Source organism: Lytechinus variegatus, chromosome 4 (assembly GCF_018143015.1).
Source record: "Lytechinus variegatus isolate NC3 chromosome 4, Lvar_3.0, whole genome shotgun sequence".
NCBI lineage: Eukaryota > Metazoa > Echinodermata > Echinoidea > Temnopleuroida > Toxopneustidae > Lytechinus > Lytechinus variegatus.
In genome coordinates this window covers 58,891,402-58,903,170 of record NC_054743.1, presented here as the reverse complement: position 1 = coordinate 58,903,170, position 11,769 = coordinate 58,891,402, and the positions used below count along the sequence as shown (strand labels likewise).

At 35.5% G+C, this 11,769-nt stretch overlaps 1 protein-coding gene across 3 annotated transcripts in view; it reads right to left on the bottom strand.

Moving 5' to 3' along the window:
- Nucleotides 1-370: 370 nt before the first annotated feature.
- The window catches only part of LOC121414403 (syntaxin-binding protein 5-like), a 72,572-nt gene continuing 61,173 nt past the window's right edge, over nucleotides 371-11,769 (bottom strand). For all 3 annotated transcript variants that reach the window (XM_041607565.1, XM_041607566.1, XM_041607567.1), the window contains exons 23-25: nucleotides 10,555-10,679; nucleotides 9,202-9,323; nucleotides 371-7,580 (exon numbers count right to left, since the gene is read on the bottom strand). In XM_041607565.1, the coding sequence (XP_041463499.1) occupies nucleotides 7,443-7,580; nucleotides 9,202-9,323; nucleotides 10,555-10,679 (385 nt within the window). In that variant the 3' untranslated portion in view covers nucleotides 371-7,442. The remainder of the gene's footprint in view (nucleotides 7,581-9,201; nucleotides 9,324-10,554; nucleotides 10,680-11,769) is intronic.

Genomic DNA, 11,769 nt, shown 5'->3' with positions numbered 1-11,769 from the left:
AAGAGGAAAAGGGGAAAACACACTGTCCAAATCCGACAGTGACATCAACCATAAGGTTTCAGATATAATATTTGATATAATATAATTCGTAAGAGTCATTTATCTGTTCTTTTTCCATTTTCAAACAAGAAGTACAATGAAAAGAACCACATATTAAACCGATTTGGTATTATGATACATTTATATATATTTCTCTATACTTATATCTAAATATCAATTAGATTTCCTAAGGTTCAGCTATTCACATTGTCGCACCATCACCATCATTATATTGTAGCATTTATGAATCATATATACGGACGACTTTATTTTTTATATATATATATATTTATATTTTCTCTTGCAAATTTCTTCTTTTTTTCTAAACACACATCAATTATTACAATTTTCATCAATCGAATATGAATAATCTGTGATATACAACTACATCATTAGATTGCACAGTATGATGAAGGGAAAATAAATCTGGATTTTTAAAAATCCCGCGCCCTTCGATTGAACAACACTGATGTCCAAAACGCAAGTTTAAGCATTAAGCATACAAGAAAACAATTTTTTAAAAGAAAAAAATAGAGTCGCATCATGGCAACGATCAGTTTCTACTCAACTTCACTCGTCACAACCAAAGTGACAACTTCCCTTCTAATATAGCAACTTCTAGCTGGCATAAAACTGTCCTAAAATCCTCTTGTAACTCCCTTTTACACGAATACACTTCATATACCAGTTGTATTGCTGATAAAGTATCTCAAATTTTGTAAATTAGTTGTTTCTTTGGCAAAGGCTTTCTTTGTTTAGAAATTATTCATATTATCAAAGATATTGAGATATGCTACATAGGCTTTTTCAAGGAGGGAAAGGGAGGGGGGGGGGGGGTTCAAATAAAGATGCTCATCAATATTGCTAGGGTACATTAAGAATATAAAATGTGCAAATCATTGCAAGATTGCATAATTTTCAGACAAGACTTGAAAATTGTTAATTTACCATTAATACTTTAACATAAATTTGCAATGTCCAGTGTATTGCCTTAAGAATAACAAATCATTTCTTTTCAAAGTTATCTGCAGTTAGGATATTATTCGACAGGATTGTGCATTGTGGAGTGGGGCAGAGGTTGACATTTCTTGAAAATTGTATTTTATAACTTTCTTGGGAAAATAACATTTTTATTTGAATTTTCTAGACAGGCTATTTATCTTTATAATATTTTATGAATTTAATAAAGCTAAACTGGATCAGCAGCATATCAATATTGATCTTATTTAATATAATTAATTTCACTTTTGAAGATAACAAAATGCAATCTACAAGATCTTTTAACAAATCAGTTGTAGCAACACAATTACAACAAAAATTTTTTACTGGGGCATGTCTTACAAAAAGTTGTGATGAATTCAAATCAAACTTAAACTGGAATTAACTGGAATTAATCTTAAATCATGTTTTTTAGAGATAAGAAATTTAAGCAATCATAATCGATCACAGCATTTGAATCGTCTTCTGCATGTATTATTTGATTATGGTTGATATTTTGATGCAAATGTGAAATGAAAATATACAGTTGGTTAATAAATACTGTTGAAAGAAAAAAGAAATGAGTTTCATTTGAATTTATCAAAACTCTTTGTAAGATGGGGCCCAATAAATAAAGCCTGTTGATAGTCCTAAAGATATAGTAATTCTGATGGAGTGAAAGCATATCATCCCATAATGGTAATAAACAAATTAAAAAGGAAAGATGTGTCACTGGATGGGAATACTAAAAAGCAATGAAGTTCATAAAGAGTTCAGTGCCTACAATTTTTTACAATGACATACTTTTTCACAAAATTTCCCAATATAAAAACTGGTGCTTTGGAATGCCAATAAAATGAATTAATCTTTAATAGTTTCCGCAGAATAGCATTGCAAAATAATAACATTTAAACAGTATTTTCAACCATTTTGGAGAGATGGAAATAGATTAATACAAAAATATGGATAGTCAAAGAATGTAAGATTTGAATAGGTATATGTAGCTTTGGAATGTAAGTTACATCATATTCCATAGACAACTTCTGTTGGTATTTGGCAAAAATCCAGAATGTTTCAGTCTTTTAATTAGAACACATAACTCCAATGCAACAACTAATATCTTCATGATCTATCAGAAATATCAAATAAAATAGCAATATATGATTGTGTAAAACGTACATTTCAATTTTCATCAATATCCAAACGTATCATGGAATGGCTTGGCATAAAGGAAATTCAATAATCATTAACTAAAAAAAACAAATACAAATCTTGCAAGCTTCATGATCTATCATTCCACCAACATTATGCATTATAAGCAAATTCCAATAATAATCTAAATAACGGCACTTACAGATGCCTCGACAAATATATAGCTAGACATTTAATCAACAGAATCATATATTCTCTCTAGTCTAATGTTATCAATGTAAAATTACAAACAAATCAGATACAAAATGATTGGCAGATCGGGACACCAAACATATTCAAATTTCATCAATATGATCAATATTTCTGTGTAACGTGCCATAAATACAAATAACCGAATGAAAAGAACTGTATTATGCAAGAATCGTTGACATGACGTAATTAAAATGAGCCATTCTATGCTGCACCGATGATTAAGTTCAGGTGAGTGCGTTTGTAAGCTATGGAATGTTGGTTGAGTGAATGTTCGTGCGGTGTATGTTACACGCTATATACATACGAGTGCTGTACAAGGTTGCATTCGCAGAAGTGAGCGACAAAAGGTGACTGGACGCTACCTCGTGAGAATAAGAAAGACTTAGACACCAGAAGACAGACTCGTCCTTGAGTGGAGATCATTACAAGATATGTGAGCTATGAATCGTTACTTAAAAAGGCATTGGTTAAAATTGATTTGACAGAAACAAAATCTGAGCGACAAGGTCTCACTTATTACATGTACCTCTGTCTGTGATATGTTGTATCAATGAAGCCCTACAAACTTACACCTGAATATCATTATCTAAATGCTTTAAAAATGACCAGAAACACCATCCCACTTTGAGCCCATAGACTACATGTGTTGAAATGAGAATCCACAGCATCAAAATCAAGTGATTTTTTTTCAAGTGCAGATTTCTTTAAAGTGTCTTTAGGAATTCATTTTTTTCTTTCTTTCTGGGTGTTCTTTTTCATCCATATGAACAACATTGCATACAACACATATCAAAGTTCGGGAAGATTTTAAACAAGACCTTTGTAAATATTACCCAACGTCTTCAAGCAGCTGAGTAGTACTTGCATCTACAAACGCATCTCAGAACAACTGAACAATATTTCTACCATCAAATGATTTTGTCAAAATAACACAAAGCATTCTACACAATATTCTCAAATGGTCAAAATGGATTTTATGGGTATTGTTTGAAATGCAACATTGTAGATGACTGGATTATGTGTGTATTTCGATATATATTTCATGGACAAAGAGTGGGAGGAAATATCAAAAGAGCAGTTGATAATAACGATTACTTGAGATATGTCTCGAAATGTCTTGCAGATGGATAACTTCAACCAATTTCAACCAATTGGTCAAGTCATTATTTGTAAATTAAGCTATTAAAAGAATACAGCTCAAATGAGTACACTTGTCATGCACTTTGTATATTTGGAGCATATTCAAAAATATATAACTATGACAATACAATAATAGCTGGGATTGTAGCTTTTATCTGTTCAATGTAGAACATTTAATCTATCTGATTACTATTTTGAAATGATTTGTATATTTGAACCATAAGAACAGGACCGAAGTTCAATTCAATAATGAAGTAATCAAAATTTAATGAGGTATATTAATGCATTTTGCTTGCCAAAGAATACTTTACTCAAGTAATACATGTGTGTATTCGATTAATTACTTAGCATTTTACTTCTCTTAAGCGAATTTCAGCCAAAATTCACACTGAAAACATTATGAAAGTGGCTTGGCAATTGCAAAATAATTTGAAAATCATGTTTCACACAAATTCTGTCTGCCAATGAAGATAATCAAAATAATTGACTTTATTCTGTTTGATATTAGTATCTCAAATTTCTAACAAAATATTTGAATACCGGAATGGGCTTAGTATTTTCATTGTAATAAAAGTCAGAAGTTACATATTTTTCAGATTTACATGTACCCTATTACATTTAAGTTCTAACAAGACCATATAAGGAAATACACATATTAACTCGAAGGCAAGAAAATGGGTCACAAAGCAGAATGAAACCATCTGTACACTAAATGCAAAGAGATTATGAGAATTAAATCCTTTTAAAATTGATATTTGAATACCAATATTTATCCCCCTTTCAAATCCTTATAAAATTGTTCACTACTGTGGATTTCGGTAACTATTACCAAATCACAAAACTCCTCACACCTTGGAAATTTATAGAATGACTTTATAAATTCAAGTCATCCCTATTTTTCAAACTTTTTAAAAGCAAACTATATGTATACTTCACATTAGGGATTGAATTAGAAACAAAATTGTAAATTCATGGAAATACACGTTCCTTCATTAGCTCCTTATTACTTTGAATATGGAGGAAATCTTTGAACATGAATAAATAATGAAAATACTTTTGTAACTGACTTCCTAAACAGTTTACTGAAAACAAAAATAGATTGCACAGCAGTTCGCGATAAATATTGGTAGCATGTAAATTTTCGAATACAAATTAAGCAGTTAACGATTCTCTCCTTTCAAAAAATGCTCTCAGAAATAATATACCACCAGGGTAAAGTTGAAAAAAAAATAAGAAAAGAAAAAATAGGGAGAGCTTTCTGAATTGATGATGCCTCTGATTAACTGGGTATATACACTGTATATAAATAATTAGTAAATAAAGGAGATGTCAATTAAATGTTATCATTATTAGTATGACTTGAGTAGGACATGAGTATTTTTATGGCACGTAGTAGGGCAGAAACCTGAGAAAAGCCATGCTAAAACTGAACATTATATCACCAGCTTGAATAAAGCCCTGGTAACTTCGGTTTGAATAAATAAAAAAGTGATTTTAAATCGTTTACCCATTCCCCAAATTCCAGGTCGACCAATGACTTCTCCTCTCTCCAACACAAAAAAACACAATCCCACAACACTGGCAATTTCCAATTCAGACTCGCTGATTAATTCCAAGAAGATATATAAATCAATTTCAAAGCCACAAGCCAGATTGCCTGTTTGAATACATAAAATTGCAACTGCACAAATTAAATAAAACTAGATTATTTTTTTTTACATAATACATGGCATAAATGTTATCATATTCTAGTATAACTAGCATATTTTTTTCCAACTCAATTTTTTTTTAATATATACAAAGCGCTATTTACAGGAATAGTATATGATTATGAACATGTTTGCATTTCTGCAAACGGTGTATTGGTATGAAGGATAATTCGTTTTATTTGCCAAGTACAGATATACTGTAATCAAGGGGGAAAAACAAATCTTGAGAAAAGGGGAAAAATAGACCAAATGCTAAAAAATATCATACTTCATCCGGCAAAAAACATGGATAAAGACAGTGCGTTATGTGACCTCAAGCACAATGAAATGAAAAATAATGTGAACATACGATGTATATATTTCACAATGTTGTCTATACAAGTTGCACATCATAGCCATAAGTGCTGTGAATGTCATTTTTTTAGCACAATCATACAAGATAATGCCTCTCTTTCTCTCAAGTCTCATGTTCGTATATGAAATACTTCTATAAACTACATATATTGAGACAATTCTTATGTACAGTATATTATTGAAATATAAACAAACATCAAGGACAACAAAAGTTTGACATGTATTATTATTATTTTTTTTTGCAAGAGCACGTTGCATGTGATAAAAGTATCGTCACTGCAAACACAACGCGAAGACGATGCAAAGCATTGCCGTTGAATTACCTAGAACACTTTTAAGTATAGAAACTAGAATGAACATGTAAATCCAGTTCTAAATGAAAATATGAAATCATCAATCTTCCATAGCAAAACTACCGCTTGGTGTCAGTATGAACTGAAAATGCTGGAGCGAAATCAACTTTCCAAAGAGAAGAAAAGGATTGGATGAAACAAGCAACTTTGTTCAACCGCACGGAAATTCCTATTCTTCCGAACCATAATGGAATGTACATAATAGCAGCGAAAACCATTTCATCCACGAGTTGTGAAGATAACAGAGCTAAAAATGGAAGTTACAACGACCTACGACTTCTTAAGAAAAAAAGGGAGAGATTAGATAGCAGAGAGAGGGAGAGAGAGAATGAGAGAGAGAGAGAGAGAGAGAAGAGAGAGGAAATTTCACTCTCAAAATTGTTTTTGTTTTGCATTGTTTTGAGTGATAATTTGGTATATAAATTACATATATATGATATTGTATATGACTAAAGGGAAGAGAACCACACTAGGGGAATATCTAGGGTTACACCAATAACTCTAGTCTACCATCCATTCAGAATCATGTATACAATTATATACTTTGGAAGAAAATCAGGACCCAAGTATTCATTCGTAAAATTTGCTTAGAAACAATCACAAACATTATCTATGATTTAATTAATACACCCTACTTCTCCTGAATAGCTACTGCATCTGTCAGACTAGCTTTGAATTCACCGGATTTCCGTCGAGACTGCCCCGCGTTGTCGTCGTCGTCCCGCGAGGAATACGTCTCAAAATCTATGTCACGTATTGCCTGAACCCGACGTGTGTGAATGTAATCGCTAAATTGTAAGAGCGTGCACTGGGAGAGGGTGAGGATGCCGGCTGTTCCAGCTTTAGATCACTCCCCCTCTCTGTAAATCCCATCTGACGGCGTGTATGCTCTGGCTCCTTCTCTCGACAGCTAATCAAGTCATGCATCGGTACATTGCTAACCACCATCCATCACGTTACCATGGCAACACACCTACCTCCGCCACCGCGTCATCCATTCTTTTAGTCACCCCCGCAACAAAACAGGTTGTCTGAGCAAGCAAGCGTGTGTGATCTTGTGTTTATTGGAAAGTCTTTGCTCCTGACCTCCTCCAACTCACAATACTAATCATCGTCCGAAGTTTGACAATCACCGTCTTGCGTGATCCATCCTTCGTTTTTTTTACGAGAGAGAACGGATAAATACAACCATCTTTACGAAAGCTCTGTTCCTCTCAGTTTTTTCAAAAAGCAGTTGCATTGAAAACGAAAACCGTGACGCCGACGTGAAGTGGTAAGTGAAATGCTCTGTCGCTCAAATCCTCGGTCCGACCGCGCAAAGAAAAATGCCCGCACCGCTCCCGTCGCTGGGCGGACGCTACACGTATGTCAACCTCGCGCCCACCACCGCAACGAAGATCCTCGATGACGGGGATAATAAAAGTGGTAAATGAAATCCTACCCCAGGTGTGCAAGCTGCAGTGTGTTAAAATTGATACCACTTCTTGTCTTTGTACTTTTGCATGATTTGGTTAGCCGCCTGTTGGAAGTTCTCTGCATTCGCCATCATCTGGGCTGTCCTCTCTTCGAGTTCGCTCAACTTTTGACCTCTCTCGTACAATGCCTGAAATAAAAGATGGGATATGTATTCATTTATTCATGAGAACACCAACAAAGCGACAAAAAGACGTGATACCAAAGTACAGAAAATAGTCAATTATGGTAGCTATCATTCCCGGTGGGTGTTTCATAAAGCTGTTCGTAAGAGCAACTTTAAGAATGACTGGTGATCCTTTCTCGTGGAAAATGGTATATTCATTGACGGTTAAGCGCGTAAGAAAGGTTCACCAGATGTTTTTAAAGTCGCTCTTAACTTACAAACAGCTTTATGAAACAGCCCCCTGGACAGTTTGAGTGCATATATGCTCACATATTACGCAACTGTTACAGATTGTAACATTTGTAACACCAATAATGATGATAATTGTAACTATTATTTACCCAGGGTAGCCACTCTCAGCTGTAAGCTATTCTTCCAGCAGGCCCTGTATAACATAATATATTATTATTGCCCTTCTCCATTCTCATATGTCGAGCGTGCCTGACAAGAAGGCAGAAGGTCCCATTTTTAAAAAGTCTTTGGTATGACTCGGCCGGGATCGAACCCACGACCTCCCGTTCATGAGGCGGGCGCTGTACCACTGAGCCGTCATGTCCACAGTATTCATATTGTAGTATATGTTGGAGCAGAGTTTTTTAAAAAGTCGATATTGTCCAAATTTGTTCATGTTGTATGTTTCATAAGCTCACCGTACTCCTTCCTTATGCTATAATAGCGAAGAAAAGTTTATTCCTATACAGTTATGAATTTATGACTTAAAGGACAAGTCCAGCCCAACAAAAACTTGATTTGAATAAAAAGAGAAAAATTCAACAAGCATAACACTGAAAATTTCATCAAAATCGGATGTAAAATAAGAAAGTTATGACATTTTAAAGTTTCGCTTATTTCTAACAAAACAGTTATATGAACGAGCCAGCTACATCCAAATGAGAGAGTCGATGATGTCACACACTCACTATTTCTTTTGTTTTTTTCTGTTTGAAATATGATATATTTTGATTTTCTCATCATTGTCATGTGAAATGAAATTTCATTCCTCCCTGAACACGTGGAATTCCATTATTTTAACATTTTGTGCTTCAGGCAAGGAGGTCCTAATCATCAAATTCGTAAAAATTGAAATATTGTATAATTCAAACAATAAAAAACAAAAGAAATAGTGAGTGAGTGACATCATCGACTCTCTCATTTGGATGTAACTGGCTCGTTCATATAACTATTTTGTAAAAAATAAGCGAAACTTTGAAATGTCATAACTTTCTTATTTTACATCCGATTTTGATGAAATATTCAGCATTGTGCTTGTCTGATTTTTCTCTATTGATTCAAATCAACATTTTTCTGAGGTGGACTTAACCTTTAAAAAGACAGATGAGCTGATAAATTGAACCTCTACGATTAGAGATTTATGTCACAATTGGCTATCCATGGTTGAACCACATCTTTAGACCAGAGTTTAAATTAAACCTGACTTTAGAATACAGGCCTATATTTCTTATTCATTGGCAATAAGGCTGAATTCCCCATATTAGGAGATTCTGCATTGTGGATGAAACATCTAAAGCACCTTGTATGCAACATGCAACTTTATTAAAAGCACCCTTGAGAATGCGATACTTACAATTCTGGCCTTTGCAACCTCTCCCATGGCCCCTCCTGCCTGGGCCTTCACCCCTTCGAGTCCCCCTGTCCCTGGAATGTGTCTTGCAACGCTCTTCGATGGTTTACCCGCAGTCTCACCGACTAGGAACGAGAACAGAAAGAAGATTATCAGCAGGGGGGTGTGTTTCACAAAAGAGTAGATCTATTCAAATATCCTGACGCGCACATGTTACACACACTCTCATACGCAGCAGCGCTTGTCCTCTTGGCATGATTTGACCAATGCGGTGCTGCCTTTTATACTGCAGGCAACTGGGAATATAAGTGCGACTTAACTCCACACTTAAATCTTTGTGAAACATCCCGGCCCGAATTCACAAAGGTGGTTTTGAAAACCCACCGTTGAGTACATGGTTTTTGCAGATTTCCTGTATAAATTACGTTCATTTTACCACATATATTAAAAAATGTCCAATGCTTATGCCCGCTTTCGTCACAGTGCGCCAAATTGACGCCTGTTGCCATGGTTATCCACGCTATTTTATTCATGAGTCAACTGTTTTGAATTAATGAGCCCACTCTTCAAACAGTGGACTCATGAATAAAATAGCGTGGATCTAACCACAAAATCAGGTGTCCATTTGGGCACTGTGACAAAAGCATGCATCAGCATTGGTCACTTTCTATACACGCGTTCGATACGCGCTAAATTAAGCATAATTCATACGTGAAATCTGCAGAAACCATGAATTCAACCATGGGTTTTCAAAACCACCTTTGTGAATTCGGGCCCCCCCCCTGTTGTGTTTGGTATTCAAGGCATCGCTGCTTTTGGTCAGATCATGGTGAGAGTATGCCCAAAGGAGGAGCAGTATCACATCATCATCGATGAAATCATACATTCAATATCGCTTGCACATTGGCACTTGAATTTTAATCATTAAGACGTATCTCTTTGGGTAACATGCAACATACATATCGCTGCTTGGGGCTGATAAAACTCGTATCTCAAAATTCAAATATTTTGCCTCGAAAGACAGGTATGAGGAGACTGTTTTCAGACGATATGAGACTGCCACCATTGCTTTATTTTTAAAATACAGCCTTTTCTATAAAGCTGCAATCAAAAGTTTTAAATTTTGAGATATGGGGTTTTATCAGCCCAGCCACAATATGCATCAAAGATGTGTAATAAATGAATTTGGCCTTTTAATGTGAACATTACAACGTGGGTCATACCACTGCTCCGATTTCTGAATAGTCATATGAATACTCAAACATCGTGAATATTATTTTTTTTTATACTCTCATACCCCCAAGGGGGGGGGGTTAGAGTTAATTAATCTTATCTCATCTGTATCTTCCGACTTACAAAGTTCTTCCCTGTCTAGCGCTCCTCCACCACCTCCAAAGAGTCCCTTGAAGAAACCTTTACTAGGTGCTTCTGGTGTGTTAACAGGTAAGAACAGATCACCTAGCATATCATGAAGGTTCTCACTGAAATCACAAAAAAGAAAAAGTCAGGGATTCAGTTTCAATCCAATTCAATCCAATAGACACTTAATATAGCTCCCTCTCCTCTCGGTTACAAAATGCTGCACACACACACTACTCCATGTTTGGGCCACTACAACATTATTAGTATTTGTTTGGCGTCACCTGTGCCTGGGAGGCAAAAAGCGAACTGAATCACTATGACCTGCAGATCTCCTCCCGATGTCACTGATGGGGGGGGAGTGCAGGTGGACCACTACACCTGCGTTTTCCCCTTGTTTTTAATAAATAGTGCAGTGGGTTCTTAATATGCAAACGTGGTGACTCTCCTCTACACGGGGCCTCCGTTGAACGTCCTATCCAGGGGACTGTGTTTTCCATTGTAACATTGCCTACATCTATGAAACATGGGAGAGACGTTTACACACAATCCACTGGCTTCAGTCATCCGCCCGGTGCGGACTCAAACCGAAGATCTTTGGTTCGACGGGCACATGCGTTATCGACTGAGCCAGCAATAATCCAACACCTCAGAGAATGATCAGCTTAGTCCATGCAATTCATTGTCCTCGTAGCAAAATAGATGGAATTTTGAGGTAAAGCAGTGGAAATTACAGCATAAATTTGCATTTGAATTGATAGGTTTATCACATATCTTTATCAATTTTCAACATACAAATTCGTTGCCGTCTTCATCATTACCATCAGCATCGTCATCACCATCATCTACATCATCACCATCATCATCATCACCATCATCATCATCACCATCATCACCATCATCATCATCATCATCATCATCATCACTTCATCTTCATCATCATCATCATCATCATCATCATCATCATCATCATCATCATCATCATCATCATCATCATCATCATCATCATCATCATCATCATCATCATCATCATCATCATCATCATCATCATCATCATCATCATCACTTCATCATCATCATCATCATCATCATCATCATCATCACCATCACTTCATCATCATCATCATAATAAACATTGTCATCATCACCATCACCACCATCACCATCATCATCATCATCGCCATCACCATCATCATCATCATCATCATCATC